The sequence below is a fragment of the Dermacentor variabilis genome, chromosome 8 (genome assembly GCF_050947875.1).
Source record: "Dermacentor variabilis isolate Ectoservices chromosome 8, ASM5094787v1, whole genome shotgun sequence".
NCBI classification, from domain to species: domain Eukaryota; kingdom Metazoa; phylum Arthropoda; class Arachnida; order Ixodida; family Ixodidae; genus Dermacentor; species Dermacentor variabilis.
This window is the reverse complement of record NC_134575.1, coordinates 123,871,246-123,888,610: the sequence shown is the minus strand read 5'-3', so window position 1 is coordinate 123,888,610 and position 17,365 is coordinate 123,871,246. Positions and strand designations below refer to the sequence as shown.

The following is a 17,365-nucleotide window of genomic DNA, read 5'->3' as shown; positions in this document are numbered from 1 at the left end:
CGATATTCCGCATCGATAGTAGAGCAAACGGGGGTTAGGCGCGGTGTCTGTCTTCCTTAGGAATGCTGCCCGTAGCAACAGGTTGGCGTGCTGGCAGCGGTCGACGACGGAACTGCGGCGTTACCGGGCACTGGCACGGGCACAGTGGGACAACGTGATGACTGGCTACTGGCTACGAAAAATTTTTTTAAGGGCGTAGAACCTTTTCGTTTGAGCAAGGGCCCATGTGAAAGAAAACGTGCTTAAGCAATTCGGTGAGTGGGCGAGCGGTTTCAGCGACATTCTTCAAAAACAGACGTAAATACGAGGATAAGCTAACAAAGCTTCTTACGTCTGTGGCGGAACACTGAACAGAAAAGTTCTGAGCAGCGCGAACGTTGTCAGGGCCGGGTTGAACGCCAGCGGCACTAACGAAATGGCCAAGAACTGTAAGTTGGTGACTTCCAAAGGGACACTTCGACGAGTTCAATTGCAGGCTGGGGCGTCGGAAAGCAGCAAGAACAGTCTATAGGCGCATTAGATGACTCGCAAAAGTTGGTGAAAGGACTATGTGATCGTCTAGGGGCCGTATTCTGATACGTTCGCCTTTCGCGATAGGCACGTTCAATAAATCAAGCGACTCCTTATCTGTGACATCAGCGTGCACTACCAACACGAGCATTCGAATGCGTCACGTCGCATGAGAGAGCGCACCGTGTGAGTGCGCAGCGACTCGGGTGTGTTGTTTTTGAGTGTAGTGGCCACAGTACGGGTTCTGCGCACTGACTACGGTTGGTTACTGCCGCTTTAGGTAAAATAAAGAGCATAAAGAAGCGTGATATGTTTTATTTTAAATGAATCTACAAATATCGCCGTGGAACAACGCGTGTAAGACGCCAGCAAATTGGGTACTATAAGCTACTTCCTATCTTATATCTAGTACACTCCACCACCAACCGAGCTGCAAAAGACGCTAAAGGATGTGTTCCGTTATTCCATATATGTCGAGAGCACCCATCTACACCACGAGGTTAAAATGGCGAAGGCAGGGACTACTAGATGGCATTGCTTATTTTCTGGTTTTGCTAGGACCGCCAATCAGGGCGCCTCGTTGGCGGACGCGTGGCCAAGGCTATAGTTTTGCGGAAGGCGAACGTTGCAGAATATGGGCCCAGATAACAAAGACATGTGGACCATTTCTAGCCGTGAAGTAAGGAGTCCATAATTCTTTTGAAAGTAGCCGGAGGATTACAAAGGCAAAACGGCATAACCTTCAATTGCTAGAGGTCGTCAGGTGTTACGAAGGCAATTTTCTCACAACCCATGCCATGTACCGAGATTTGACAATAGCCTGATTGGAGGTCTATCGATGAAAATTACTTGGCTCCGTGGAGCAGTCCAAGGCGTCATCTATACACGGCAAGGTGTAGACATCCCTGCGTGACATTGCTGAGGTGTCTGTAATCTACGCAAAACGCGAACTGCCGTCATCCTGACAGTGACCCACGGACATCAGGATAGCTCGATGACGCCTTTAGTAAATGTCTTATCGACTTCTCGCTGTATCACGTGTCATTCAGTATGTGAAACACGGTATAGCCGATGGGGTATCGGATTGGCGTCTGCGGTGTAAATATAATGGGTGCCCACCGATGTCTGGGCTAAAAGGCGGCCGTCAAGGTCAAAAATTTCGCGGTAAGTCCCCAAGAGACGGCGAGGTCAGCAGCTTGGGCCGAAAGACGATCACATGCAGTCATCTTGTTAAGTTCGTCTGTGAGATTCAGTGAATCGGAGGTTCCTGTAGACAGCGACGAAATCCCGACGTCAAGAGGTGATATCTCGAAATTGATCACCGGCGAGATGTCGCCCAAGGACATTCATCTGGGAAGAATTTCAGTCGAGCAGTTAAAATTAAGGAGATGGAGTGAAATTTGATTACCTGTAACAGTGAGCACCGGTATGGGGAACGGCCAAATTTCTTTCAAGCAATATGTCAGTGATGGGACGTAGTATATAGACGCCGTGAGGAACAGTTGGGACATGCGGATGTCTTCCGGAGAGGCAAACCGTGGTTGTGTGATTGGTGGGCTATAGAAGCCATGGGGCAGTTCAAGCTGAATGACACTAGACGAGCGATCAAAGAGGTCTGACTTGGACGATAAAAAGTCTAAGCCGAGTGTAAAGTAATAATGGCATTGTTCGAAAACGGTAAACAAAGCAATCGTTAGGCGCCCCGCCCTGCCAGTCTGAGCGGTGCATATACCAAGCATGGAAGGTGTTCCTCCGTCGGCGACGCGGAGATTGCGTGGTGCACCGGCTGTGAGAATTTTGTTCAGATGTCGGTGCACTTGGGCACTCATCACGGATATGTGCGCGCCAGCGTCAATGAGTGCTGGGACGCTGACACCATTGACTAAAATGCCCATCAAGTTCTGCTTGGACGTCCAAGTGATCAGATGATTTTGCGGCCGAGTCGTCAATACTGAGTCACCTCCGGGAGGATCATCGCTCAGTTTTCCGGACACGAGCGTCGGGGCTGCCTCAGGGAGTGACGAGCCTGTGGTGACTGGAACGATGGCCGACGAGCTGGTGGCGAAGGGGACTGGTGACGAGGGATAGACGACGAGGTACTCTTCCAAGAAGCATGAGCATCATTGCTTGGCTGTTGTGGGGCCAATGGATATTCGTGACGACGTTCGATCTGTTCGGGGCGATAATAACTGGTGAATGGTGGTCGCAGACAGGAGTAGACAGTACGGTTGTTGCAATAGTGAGCGATGTGGCCAATATGGCGGCATACAAAACAGATTGGCCGATCATCTGTGGTTCACCACTCGAGTAGAATAAGGTAGCGTGTAGGATACCGCTGACCAGGCGATTGAGCTGGAGCCTGCGACAGCTGTGAAGCAGCAACCGCACATACCGAATGAACTACGAGATTCGCCACGTCTTCGCGGACGATTGCTGGCGCAACTGGAGCTGTACGCCACTTCTTCGGCTTGCTGGGGCAAGAAAAAGGGGCTGCAGGTGCGATAGGTTCAAGTTCTCGCCACACTATGCGCATCAGGTCATCCGATAATGATGGTCGCTGGACTCTTAGCTTATCGTCACTAGAATATGTCCCGGCTGTGTTCAGCAGAGGCGCAAACCGCGTTGGAATGTGGTGGTTCTTGGCCTGATCAAAGCGTGGACACTCTTTGATGATGTCCTGTACCGTTTGACAATTTTTGCACATGAGCAGGTTGAAAGCATCGTCAGCCATCCCCTTCAGTACACGCCCAGCCTTCACTGGCCTAGGCATATCGCTGTCGGCCTTACGGCACACAGCAAGCACAGCTGGATGTAAGAGACGTGTGGTTCTATAGAGATCTAGGCGCGAGTCGCTATATCTATCTTAGGGATCCTTTTCCGCCCGGTGGGACGGCTAAACAAGTTCCTCAGCTTCTGTTTGCAATTGTCCCAGTCGTTAAGCTCTTCCTCGTGGTTGTCATATCATACCTTTGCCGTGCCTTATAGGTAGAAAACCAAGTTAACCAACATAATCGTCGGATCCCATTTGTTGTGGCCACTTCCACGTTTGTAAGTGGCGCTCCGGTCTTCAATGTCATTGCCGGTGCCGGTACCGCAGAACGAACCCGGATGCCGCGGAGGAGCCAGCACAACCGATGGACAGGTAGGCGTTGATCTGGGCGGCGCCATCTCGGGTCCTGCTTTGTCCATCATGTTGTCCAGCTTTTTTTTCTCGCGGTTACGCCGCACCTATCACCAATTTGTTACGTTGCAGAAATCACATATAAAATGTATTTACAATATTTACAAGACAGACAAAGACGCATAGAAAGATGGCTGTTGAGAGCGATTCCATCCCTACACGTCTAATCGTCTTCTGACAGGCACCACTCTTGGTTGCTCCGTAACATTATGTCTTCTACCTGCGTGGCTTGCGGCTGAAAAACTCAGGCATTTCGGTCGGGAAGCGCACTTATATGTAAATTACAAAAGTCGTCGGGGATCGCACTGCGGGAATACACTATGGGTGCACTAAAAGCGGACAATTTGAATTGGGAAAAAGGAGCCCCTCTCAAGGCACGATCCACTCCCCTTCCCTTTCGACGTAACCATACGAAACCTGCACCTATTACTGGAAATGATCCCGCATATCAAGCATTCCATCTATACTGATGTTATCACCATCTCGACCAACGCCGGTTGGGATGGTGAAATAACGGATGCACTACATGTGGCAGCGGGCACCGTACAAACTTTTGAGCAAAAATGTGGTCTGGGCCGCTCACCTAAAAATTCAATTTTCTTGTCGTCCGAAACAAATCTACTAAGCCCGCGAAAGAAAGGGAAGTCACATACCTTATCTTAGTCAATATGGAAGACGGCCCAGTGCCACGCATAATGACAATAAGAGTCATGGGTCGGCTTATTCAGCATAATAGTCATAGCTCACAGGCTATTGCCCGGCTACAGACGAGAGCACGCCAAATCTGTGGCCTGTTCAGGCGAGTAAGGACACGTCATAGAGGTATGAAATAGACCAAATATTTCTCGCTCAAAACATGATTTTCTAGTCAGTGTCATCGTGTACTCATTCTGATATTACCACCTGCGCCGTTCCGACAATGAAAATGTCAACAGTGTGATCGGCAAGGCCACTAAAGCAGTCCTCGGGCTCCCTAGGTATCCGAACACTGAAACATTACTTCACCTAAGACGTGCAATACCCTAAACAAACTCACGTAGACCCATAAAATGGCCCAACGTCATCGACTCTCCCGCATCGCAATTTGCAGGGTAATCCTGGCCAAGCTCGGGCGTAATCGCATTATGAATTCGGAAATATGAACCAGATTACCCGGTACGGTCACACGCCAGTTCGCGATAAAAGCGCTACTCAGGAATAAGCTTCCTGAGAGAGATGATAAGAGGCGGTCTGCCAGAGCCAATGCCTTTCGAGAAAGGTACCAAAAGAACCAGCACGCAGCGTATGTCCATGCGACAAAGCAAAATATCCAAAGTTACATACTGAGTGTGATGAGCAGAAAGTGGCGTATCCTTAATGTCGCGAGCATACACTGCATAACGCCGTCCACCGTGGAAGCGGAAAAGACTGTCATTGCTTTGGCCATCACAATTCCTTCCATGTAAACTGTCATATGCAACTCCAAAAAGGCGGTTGCTAACTTCTCATGAGGCAGCATAGGCATCTGTGCGGCGCGAGATTCCAACAGAATTTCACAAACGAAAAGACTATAGAACTCGTATAGGCCTTTGCCCATTCGAGGAATGAAGGGAATGAGGAGGCGCACTGGGTAACCCGTAGTGTAATGAACCATGTGTGCCCATTAGACTCATATCTCATGGATGAAGCACCGACGACATACCACAAAATAAGCTATTCCAGTGCAAATGGCGGATCTATCTGCCTCCACTGGCAAGCCTCACACGAGCATCACGCGAACACAAGCCTTGATCTTACATCGAATCCCAACTTTTCTTTCCCCGGCCTCCGTAGGCTGGCCTTAATTACCAACGGCCAATGAAACGCAATGTGTCAGAACTTAAGATATCCAACCTTGGCTACCCAAAATCACACTCTTTGGGGATGCGGAGGTTCATTTCCTCCTCGGTCGCTCCCGCCAGCTCCCTCGCAACAAACGTGGGAAGAGCTGCCGAGAAAGCCAGATCAAAGACGACAGCAAGCCCTCGTTACCTGTAACGAAATGGTCGCTCCTTGTGAGGGGCCATCCTATAGTACTCTGGCCGGCCAGACCTTGCCTGAGCAAAGTTTTAATGATGTTGTTACCGCCACCTTTGTGGATCACAAGAAAGAAACGGCGGTACGGAAGACCCAATTAAAAACCCCTTTCTGAATGTAAATAGTGCCATTCCTTACCAGGAAAGTGGACCTGAGGTAGAAAGATAAGAGGTCAAGCAGCCCGCATGGGCATATACCTGCCGTCTTTTGAAAATGTAAAACTCAAAAATTATGAATTCTTTTTTCCATACCCTTCACTCTATCTTTGTGAGGTAGGTAATAATACTGGTATTTTATTGCAACCGAGAAAGCGTTTATGCTGCTGTACGACTGCCTAAGAAATTCTATGACCAGTCCTGAATTCCGAATTATGAACGGTTTGTCTACGGTGAAAGGTTTGACTTTTCCTGTAAGAACTGTCTTAGATGATTTTGCAAGGATCCCATTCCTGAGGCAAGTAAGCTGAACGGTATCTCGTCTTTGTGGGTTTTGGGAAAGTGCTTGTCCCGTCTTCTTGCATTTCGTCGCCGTGTTTTTTCGCGCTGTTTAGTGCTGGTGTACATAACTAATTAGCCCAGGTGGCCACCTTGCTTCGTTTTCTTATGTCCCTCACTGATGGGGGTGCCAACAGAGGCGCATGGACGCCCCTTTGTTCGCCGAGCCTTAATATTAGCCACAGCTTGGGGTGGTGTGGGCAATTGAGGCAGGGGGTTATGTTTGCGCCGCGGTGTTCTTTTCTTATTCGTAGCGGTGCGCAGGTCATAGATGTAAACAGCGGTGGGGTAGCTTTTGGAATTGTTTATATTGCTTGTCAAGTTCTTTATGTATCTTCCCTCCAATAAGAGCTTTTTCCGGAGGTTTGTTTCTGTCTGTATAGTGTGACCTACGAGGAATAAAGCAGTAAATGACCCAAGAAAACAAGTTACCATGGCTAGAGAAACTGCCCTATAATCAATGAGCTTGAAGATCTGCTAACCGCCACAATCCGGCATCAATTCCTTACGGAGTTGTTCCCGAATCGTCGAAATTTAATGCAGCCGCTGCTTATTTAGAGGAGCTATTAATTTTTTACTTATATAACCTAAAATAGACATCATTTTGTCAGATTTTCTGGTTTCTAAAACAGAGCTTTAGGTTTTATGCTCACAATAAATCAATTTTCTTAACACTGCATTGCGCAGCTTTACTATTGCAGTACTTTTAGACCGTAATTTGTTGGTTGTTCTATAAACATAAGGATTGTTCTTAGAAAACAAATAGAAGCTAACAACAAAACGTGCCTCTCTTTTCTGTAATGCCATTGACGCTTTCTCATGCGTGCTTGCGTTGCGCGATTCGTTAGAATTACGAGGGAATTTTCATGTCTATGCAACCTGCCCAATGAAGCTTAAGCCACAACATGACATTACTGCCATTATGTACTAGCCAGAAAAATTCCGACGTCGCTCCTTTCTACAGTTTCAGGTTTGACTTGACCAGCGACGAAAACGTTTGGTCCTGCATAGTGGGATCCTCAGCATTGGGAATATATCGACTATGTCTTGACCAAATGGTTGTACAGCGGATGATGGCATCTCCATCAGTGACACAAGCTCGAAGGTATGCAATTCTTTTGATGGAATGACAAGGTGTTTTCTTTCTTCAATTTTTTTCAACTGAACTCTCGGCTTTAGCTCGTTCTGCCTCTGAATTACACTTGACACTGTGGTGTTCATCCCTTATTTCTTCATATGAATTCCATGTTCTCATTGCAAACAGCAAATCGTCCATTTCTGTTTGGAGAATGTTTAAATATTTTGCTTAAGATGAACTAACGTCGATTTAGCACTCTATAGTGTGTTCGCATGCATTCCAAGCACAAGATGCTGACACGTATACAGAAACAACCGTTCTGATCTGATTCTCTACTACGTCCTTGCTCACGCGAAAGTTAGGTGAAATATTGTTATGTGGGTTACACATATTCCCTCTTAAATGCTGCTAAGAATTCAGGGCTGGAAAAATAAAGACTTTTCTATTACCTTCTGCCCCTTCTGAGTTTAGCGCAAAATACTTTATCACTGCATCGCCTGTCCATTCGGTGCGACATAACCAACCAATCAAAACATCAAATGAACGAGAGCGAGGTTTTGCCAAAATTCCACAACTGCCGTTTCCGATACCACGAGGGATATTTAAATCAGTAAGATCTAAACTGCAGAACTACCTAAATAGAACTCTATGTTATAAAAGATCTCTAACCCCCACAAGGCCCGCCGGATGATGCACGCGACAGCAGAATAGACAATCTCCGGGGTGACTCAACAGTTCACCCCGATATCACCGGGACCAGCACAGCTAACAATTTCCCTGTCTTCATCACTGCCCTGATTTACTTAATAGGAAGCCAAGGAAGCAGACGACGCCAATAACGCTAAAGAATTCACAGATTTATCCGCTTTGTTAAACTATTTCTGCTATGGGGAGCGCATATGCCTTGCCCTAAGGATATATAAATAATGCTTGTTGTTTCACCACATAAAACCATAAACAACAGAGCTGGCAGCCGGTACATGTACAGGTGTAGCACGGATGATACATACGACCCTGTTGCTGTCATGAGTGCTACACGTTATATTAGTGGTCTCTGTGTATGAGATTGTCGGCAAGGCCGCATCATTAACATCATCATCATCAGCAGCAGCAGCAGAAGATGTTGCTTTCAGCTAAATATAAGAGGGTTCCTCAAGAAATCTATTGAAAAAGAAATATCATCAGCTGCATAGTATTTTTGATAGCTCGTTGGAGCTAGAAACTTGCAACAAATGCTCCGTTAACTGCTGCGGATACAAACCAAACCAGGCGCAATATTTTGGCTAGATTTCTACGTGGCTGCCAATGTTGAAGAAAGAAAGTGCTTTTTCGGCGTAATAAAAAAAAATGTGCTTACTCGGCTCGCTTTTTTTCAATCACAAGGTTTTTTTTTTTGCTCAGAAAGTATGTATATAGCGGAGAATCCATTAAAAAGGTGTGCCTTCCTGGCTCAGTAACTCGTTCTAGAAGTGCTAGCTTTACTTCCTGCAATTGATGTTGAGTTTCAGTCACCGTCATTTGTTGTTTCGAACATCATGACTGCCGAAACTTAAGATCAGCAAACATAGATGAAAATGTTGTTACAAGAAAAGATGTATAGTTGCACAAGTCAAAAGTTTGAACTACCACTACGCCGTAACTTACACTTTACCAAGCAATATATTTGTATAGCGCAGTGATATGTACCACTGAAGACTAATTTGTTGCCGTGCAAACCAAAAGCAAGGCCATGGTTCTTGAACCTCGCTGTAGAATCGTCCGACAAAGGAAATGCTGAACTTCTTGTTTTTTTATTCACTTTGTGAATGTGCAGAACCGTCATGTCTGGTGCTCTGTTACTTCTTCTACCATACGCTTCGTGCACTTTATTGGGTATCGCGATGACAATATGGTACAGAGGATGTGATCCAATGCTGTCAGGTGCCATAAAGAGGATTGACCAGGTAAGCGTTTTATTGCAGCAGTTTATCTTGAAGCACTTATATGCTATACGGCTATAGATATATCATTTCAAATGGCAACGCTAGCAAATTCTTGAGGACAAATAATCTCAACAAAGTGTGTTTTACATGTTTTTTTCGGCACTGTGGTCATTTCTACCAAACGATACCGCTGAAATCGTTCAATTTCACTTATGATAAACTTTACTGCGACAGCACGTAATTGATCCGAATGGGGTTTGCCTTGTGCGTCCGTTCATTTATTTACACGGTCTATAGCTGCCGTCATCATTGACTTTTGTTTTTTTTCTGATCAGCCCGCTTCCTCATCCCCAGCTTCCACACCGCAATAGCACGAATAAACAAATTCTATGACGGCCTCCGCTTGAATTGATACCTATGTCACTGCAGGCACGTACATTTCAGTGTCGACACACTGCGCACTTTGCTTGGATCGAAGTTCCTCATTTATTCCTTAGAAAAAAGAACAGTAGCTCATCTACAAGAAATAAAGTTTAGGTACGCACACAGTTATCCCTCAAGCAGGCAAACACATGTGCCTGACAAAAACATTCGCTCTGGCTGAGGCTCTTGAGTCGCTTACGCACTAGCTACATATGCCACACTTTCCAAAGGTATCTTGTTGGTCGTGGAGTTTCTTAAGGCCCATCGTACATCCTGCTTTTCCTGAGAATATGAGACCAACTATTATTAACATAACACATGGCAAATTTTCGGGATTTTCGAAAGCCGGAAAACGAATCAACATGGGTGTTACATCAATACCTTTCTTCTGGGTTCTTAAAAGGACATGCTATGAAGCAAAGGAGAAGAATGCGGGTTAACTGAGGGTGCCCGATTTTTGTTTGTCATGTCACAAGAAGCCAACATTCGTAACAAGGACAACATAGGGAAAATCAGGGAAAATTACTTGTGCCTAATAAATTATATAAAGAAACGATAAATTAGTGGAAATGAATGTGTATGAAAAAACAACTTGCGGCAGGTGGGGAACGATCCCACAACCTTCGTGTTTCGTGCATGATGCTCTACCAATTGAAATAAAGCGTTGCCGTTTCCCCATCCATTTTCTTGGGTATTTATGTTTTTAGTAGAACCCTGGGAGTGTTAGCCAGCGCAACCACTCGCAGTCCTTCGCGGCGGATGTGGAACAGAATTTCTGCTGCAGGCTTCACGAGAATGGGATCTCGTTGGGTGAAGGCAACCGGTCAGTGAACCCACACATGCTACCTGAAGGCATCAATGTTGCCGAATTCGGGACCTTCGTCTGTGTCATAAACGAGAAGAAAAGGGATTAACCGAGGGGCCCGATTTTAGTAGTCATATCATAAGAAGCCAACAAACACTGACACCAAGGACAACACAGAACAAAACCTGTGCTTGAGAAATAAAATAAAGAAACGATAAATTAGTTGAATCGAAAGTGGATGAAAAAACAACTTGCCGCAAGTGGGGAACGATCCCACAGCCTTCGCATGCAAAGCACAAGTAATTTCCCCTAGGTTGTCCTTGGTGTCAGTGTTAGTTGGCTTCTTATGATATGCTATGAAGCAATGTTTTATAGTATCTTCACATGAACTAAGCGGAAATTTGTTCAACATCGCACCTAACAGCCTCTTGCCTAGTACGATGTCTTAAATGGGAGCGTTGCTGTGTGCACTATTAAAGAGCGATTGAGTGCCCGGCATCAAGTAAAATCGGCGTACGCGTTTTAATATACCCATATCGAGAACAGAAAGCGATCTATTGCTGAAGGCGGCACTTCAATATATATCTACTCCACACTGAAACAAACTTTTAGAAAACGGAATGTGTCAACAAGCTCTCTAAGAAAACCCGCAATACACGTCTGACGCTATACAGACGTCGATGTTACAACCAGGTAGGGAACATATTGGACAAAACGAAGCTGCAAGATCTCACGCAGAAATAATAGGCGGCAGACAAGCTGTCTGATAAGAATGTGGATCCGGCATAGACAACACAGTTCAAGAGCGAGAAAGAGATTGTATCATTGTTTCACAACGGGAGTTCCCAATGAAGGTGGGAGAACACGAAGTAGTGCCTGTAACTTCAGCATCAAGCCATACAACACTCGTAACATGTAGGCAATACAGGGTACTAGAAACGTATAGCAGACTCCAGCGTTCGACGAAAAACGGAGAGTTGTCTTTCTAGTGTGCTACAAGGACTTCTGCCATAGAATGAGGCCTATCTATTCTAAAATTACGAACGAGGCACTCTAGGTATCGCAGTTCGTCTTTCCACTGAACTCCAGCATGAAAGGAAGGCGTGGTGTAACATACGGTAACTCCGAAATCCGAATCATTTGTCATAATTGCCATTGCGTGCTAGGATTACAATTTTCCACTACTTCTTATGTGGTCGCACGAGGGCAGCGCTGAGCAATTACTGCAATGTGCTGTGCTCCACAGGCACTCTCGGAGCAGCGGCTGCTGTGCGTGTATATTGGAGGCTAGAATGACCAATACCTTAGCGAAAGGGGGCGACAGGGCATCGAATAAAATTCTTCTCGACAGCTTCGCGTGGAAGCGGCGTAAAAATGCCCATTGTAATACTCGCTAAAACAGCGTCAGTGGCATGGATGATTTGTGCCGGTCAATGATGACGATCAACCTAAAACATGGTACATACCCATAAGAGATCCTGAGATCATGTGGCTCATGTAAAACACATGTAAAACACCGACGGCCTCAATTCCAGCATCGAAGCAATAGCGCTATCTGGCTCAGAGGACTCACAGCCGCCGAGTACCCGATATACCCGCAGCAAGTTTTGGCCTCAGAGTCCCCAAACCGGACATTCAAAACCACTCACTTAGACGGAAAAGCAAGAAGCCTTTATCACGGCAACTGCTTCGTTACCGGTGGCCTAAGTAATGGTTTAGACAAAAATTACCTTTAAGAAATAGCGTAAAGAAACTCTGGTATTTAAAAATAATCTCAACGCCCACGGTGCCGACACGTTAGTCAGTTAGGTGATGGAACGCCACCTGTTTATTGAAAACAGGAAGTATGACTGTTTTACATTAATTTTCAAAACATAGTACACTGACCCCAAAGATATGTCAGCATAATAGCACACAAAAAAAAACGAATATAAGCATTATGTACCCATATTGTTGGAAGCAAATATATATTATATAGTAAAACGTGGATCTGGGGCCCTATAATACAAAACAATTCTTATGTGTTTTTATTCCAGTCTCCTGACGTCACATTTACGTAACCACCGACGCAAGTATCGGGCGGTAGCACACACTGTTCTTTCAAAAGTCCAACCAAATGAGTTCCTGGTTAAAAGGAGGACACTTATTCTGCTTTGACAGCGAATATCATTGTACACATTGAGCAGTTATTTTTTATGTAATTGGCTGACGCGAGACGATGAGCATGTTCGAGTGGAGAAGGTTTCGATGCGGCCAAGCCAGCGGAGTGAAAGCAGATAACCGATTGAGATGGGCGGTGCCAGCGTCGGCGACTGGTCCGTTTTCCCTTGCATAGCTTGCGGTGGCTGGCCGAAAGTCGCGGAGGCGTGCTACGGAAAGTAAAGAATGCCACTAAAACGGATCCTCAGCAAAGAAAAGTTGGCAGATCGATGCCTTATATGTGCCCAAAGGGCTCGATAATGTTACACTGACACGCAAAAATGTTTATTATATGCAAATAAATCCATGTTCCCCAGCACCTCCGACTTCCCAGTGCCAGAGCGATCGGCGGGCAGTCATCTTCTATAACTTTTGGAATGGCGCACTTCGCGGTTATTCAGAAAAAGAAAATCAGTTCTGTTCTGCATATTATTGCGCTTTTAACGCGTACACGTCACTTTGACGCGGCAAGTTTACGCGGTTGTATTAGGTCGCGTGACAGACAGGTGAAATGAACTCAGCCGAAAAAACGCTTGAATAATAGCAGAAGGCGAATGGCGATAAAGGCGTGGAATGAGACATAGTTATTTCTTTCGTATTGGTATAATCACGTATTATCAGTGTGCACATATATCAAATGCGGCGTTTTCGCCGTTTTCGTTACGTCGAGTGACAGGCAGGTGAAGTGATGCTGGTCCGAAATATTTTTGAGCAATCGTGTAGGACTGATTGCAGAATTGGAATGGAAAGTTGGGAATAGCTTTACGTTAGGGCACCCCTATTTTCAAGAAGATCTAGCATCAGCCTTTGGCCAAGCAGCTGCTTTCATGTGGTTCCACAAAACTGTATATTTGAAATAAACAATTTTAACTTACTTAGACATTGAGGCCAAAAGAGCGATAAAGTCTTTTTGTGTGTTGAGTGCTGCCCTCTGTTAAAGTTTGTAGAGGAATTAGGAGCGCTTGCAGATTTTTCTCTCTGGAAAGTGTACAACTCTCTGGCTTTGCAGGAGATTACTTGTCGTTGGTGGCGCTTGCAGTTTTGTAAACAATCGTTGAGTGCCCTGAGCTACCTGCAGAAGTCACTACAAGGTACAGCGTCAGTGCAGTGAAAGTCGTGCGCTAGACTATTTGTTTGGGGATCGAACTGCACTAAAGATATTTCGTATTGATGTAGTTCTGCGCAAAACCGCAAGGTGGAGAGAAGTAATTATTAAAGGGAAAACCAGACATCCACCCGTTACTAGCAATTGCTACAAGGGGAACCCATACGGGTTCCTCGAACGAAAAGCCTCACAGTTGAAGAAAAATTCGTCATGGTCCGGGACTCAAACCCGGGACCACCGCCCTTCCGTGGCAGCCGCTCTACCACGTGAGCTAACCAGGCGGCTAGCAGATGGCAGGGCGAAGTCGAATTTGTCGACAACATGGAGCAATAACTACGTCAAACACTTGCCTTTATTTCGTCTGGTCGACAAATTCGACTTCGCCTTGCCATCTGCTAGCCGCCCCATGGATTCCCATGAAATGAATCCCTATGGATTTCAATCGCCGGGCTCCGAGGTTGCAAAAACGTGCCGCTGTGCCGGAACGTCCATGAGAGGCGCGGCTCATTCAGAATCACTGAGTGTTGTGAAGCGCAAGCACTTTGAAAATTAGAAATGTGAGGGACGCGAGCCGAGTCAAATTTCAGGCCAGTTTCATGCGCTGCAATCGGTGGTCGCTGGATACAGTGCTTATTTGGATGGGCTATACTAACTGAACACTGCATAAACAATATCTATCACAAAATTTCTGGCATAAACTACAGGCGGATAACGGTCGACCTAAATGCAATTACCATTCAAGGAATGTAGCAAGACAGCGCATCGCCATCGCAGAAGCGCCTCACGTATGAGGCGTGTAGTGCGTCCGAACTCCTCTCTCGCTCATCCCTCTGTAAACGCAGCGACATTTAGCGGCGGTGCCTCGGCGCAGTCCACACGTGGCGCATGTCTGAACATACAGCCTGATCACACTTTCTGAATATGTAAGACGTGAGTTCAATCCCGTTTATCCCTGAATTAATTTTCTATTATTTCTTGTTTTGTCATTCAAGAGCGGCAGATACCAAGCGGTACATAGCCAATCACTCAAAATGCCGTCAGAGGTTACATGGAGACAGACAACATGCCGCGAAATGATCAAGGTCGCAAGTTCTCCTGATTACTTTAACACATGTCCGACGGTTGCTTTCAAATTCGGTTTCGTCATCAAAGCAGCCCTATGCTGTACTCATAAAACCACAAGATGCGCAGGAACACAAGTTGGTGTGAAATAGGTTCAACACGGAAAGACAGACAAACATGTCGCTAACATGGTCATGTTGCCAAAAAAGGTTAATCCCATTTAAATACACAGATAAATCCCATCAATGAGAGAAAGAGGTGGCATAGAAGAAAGAGGCGTCATTCCTGATTTTCTGCAAAGAGAATGGTTTAGCACCCAGAAGTGTTTTCCGACGCCATAAGAGAACACCATATTTTGCTTTCGTATCTCTCGCGCAAACGTACTATTAGCACCCCACAACTCCATGGCAATCAGCTACATTTAGAACGTTACAAGATACTTAAGCGTCTGTGCGGAGTCTTCATTGATGGTTAATAATTAAGTTAACATGCTGAGATGGTTATAGAGCTTTTGTATACGAAATGATTTTTCACAAATATATCGCATTGTCTATAGCATTATAGCACAGTTATCGTAAATGAGTGTCGTTTTAGATCACATTATTCGTGTTGGCATTCCTATTTAACGCTATTGACGATGATGTGATGCCGCCATTTAGCGAATTTCATATTTATATTTGTTGAAATTTCGCGACATATCTAAGCAGAAAACTCACCGCACTTGCCGTGTTTTCAGTAGGAGTTGTAATACGGATAGCCAGCATGCAGGCTTCTATAACACTTCCTAATACTTGGACTTGAAACTTCATTCCTAGAGCTATAGCCGCAATATAATGTGTTGGAACTACGAATCATCTTAAACGCTAAGATCGCCGTTTCAAACTAAATATTATTTTTTTTATTTTCAGATTATACCGCACTACATTACTACTGAACTTGTTAATATACCCGGATTTGCAGGACTGTACTTGGCTGGTGTCGTAAGTGCTGGAACAAGGTGAGGAAATAAAACAGAGGATTGTGCTATCCGATTATTGCAGCGGTGAAGGACAATGAACTTATCTAGGAGGGACAGTGAGTACATCTGCGGTTGAGGGGCAAGATAACCTGCCAAGAACATCATATTATTTGAGGGCTCGCGTAGGACGCCCCATAGTGGGAAAATATTTTATGTCTACCCTTTTAGGGCGAATACGGTGGAACCAATGCACCTGTCCAACTGATTATTGAGCAGGAGAGGAACCGTGAATTTTTCATGTAGCTTTTGTTCTTTGGTCTGTAATGCTGTGTTGTGCACTGTCCGTAACGATGTTTTATTCTCTCCGGCTTGATGCAATTTACCATGAAAGTGAGATATAAAAAAATTATGCGAATGTTATCTACAATGATTGCCAATTTAGGAGACCAGCCAAACGCTGCTAGAAAGCTATGCGCTTTATTAAATGAATAATGAACCTGAAGGCGTATATTTTTGCAATGAGGGCATTTAAGTAAAGGTGGTTGTTTCATCGCATAATTTCATAGAGCCCAGAATGGTTAGCAGGTCCATTTCTATTGGTGCCAGAGCACTCCCCAACAGCCAGCACAGATTGAGAGGGCTGGCAGACAAAAGAAACCCATTATTTAACAAAGCAACTTATAAAGACACCATAGAGAATGAAAATATCTAACTCAAGGTAGACAGAATTCGGCGAACTGTGAAGGAAGTAAGGAGCAATAATAATTATTATAACAGCGGTAAAAACGGTAAAAATTGATCGCGGCATGAAATCAGGGACAAGAACACATGCCATAAGATAAGGCAAGATGTATGAAATCAAAGATCATAAATGTAATGTCATTAGCAACTGCAATTATATTGCCACGTGTACTTATTTATCTTTCTCAGGAGACTGCTTTTCACCGAATAACAAATGTTAAACGTTATCGCTCAGCGCAGGAAGCGCCTGCATGTATCGCAAGTTTCTTGAATGATATCGATGGTTATATACGTCCTCTCCTGTCAGCGCACCTTCTGTAATCCGATTGTATGGGCAACGCGATTTCTGTAGTACTTCCTGGAAGACACGCAGACACGAGTGATTACTCTGGAATCTTCGATCACTCATGTATAGGAAACGACACGCTAAAGCCGCAGATGAAATTTCGACAATCCCCAACTGTGTTCACTGCTATCGTTCTGTTTTGAGTGTGGCCTGCTTTTGAGGGTACATGTTCCCCCAGTAAACACTCAGTTTCGTCATCCACAGTTTTGGCCCTGCGTTATTTACTGTCACTATTACGAGACATCTAATGGGGGTGTTTTGCGTGCATATACCGGTTGTCCCCGCAAAGCCCTGTTCCAAGGCCGCACCCGGAAGACAGCAGCAACGCTTCCAAAGGCCAGCGAGGTAGCCGCAGGGCTGCAACAATCGCTCCCTGAGACCGCAAATTACTCTAGAAAGACTAATGGAACCACGATATTCCTGAGACAACCAGAAAGATCCTGCCTAAGTAAACTATCAAACTGACAGCCCAATCGCCCTCCATCG

The 17,365-nt window shown here is 45.3% G+C and overlaps 1 protein-coding gene across 1 annotated transcript in view; it reads left to right on the top strand.

Annotated features, from left to right (window-relative positions):
- LOC142591258 (sodium-coupled monocarboxylate transporter 1-like) overlaps window positions 1-17,365 on the top strand; it is a 94,260-nt gene that overhangs the window by 41,096 nt on the left and 35,799 nt on the right. The window contains exons 6-8 of the mRNA XM_075703597.1: window positions 7,205-7,345; window positions 9,132-9,261; window positions 15,743-15,831. Of these exons, the coding sequence (XP_075559712.1) occupies window positions 7,205-7,345; window positions 9,132-9,261; window positions 15,743-15,831 (360 nt within the window). The remainder of the gene's footprint in view (window positions 1-7,204; window positions 7,346-9,131; window positions 9,262-15,742; window positions 15,832-17,365) is intronic.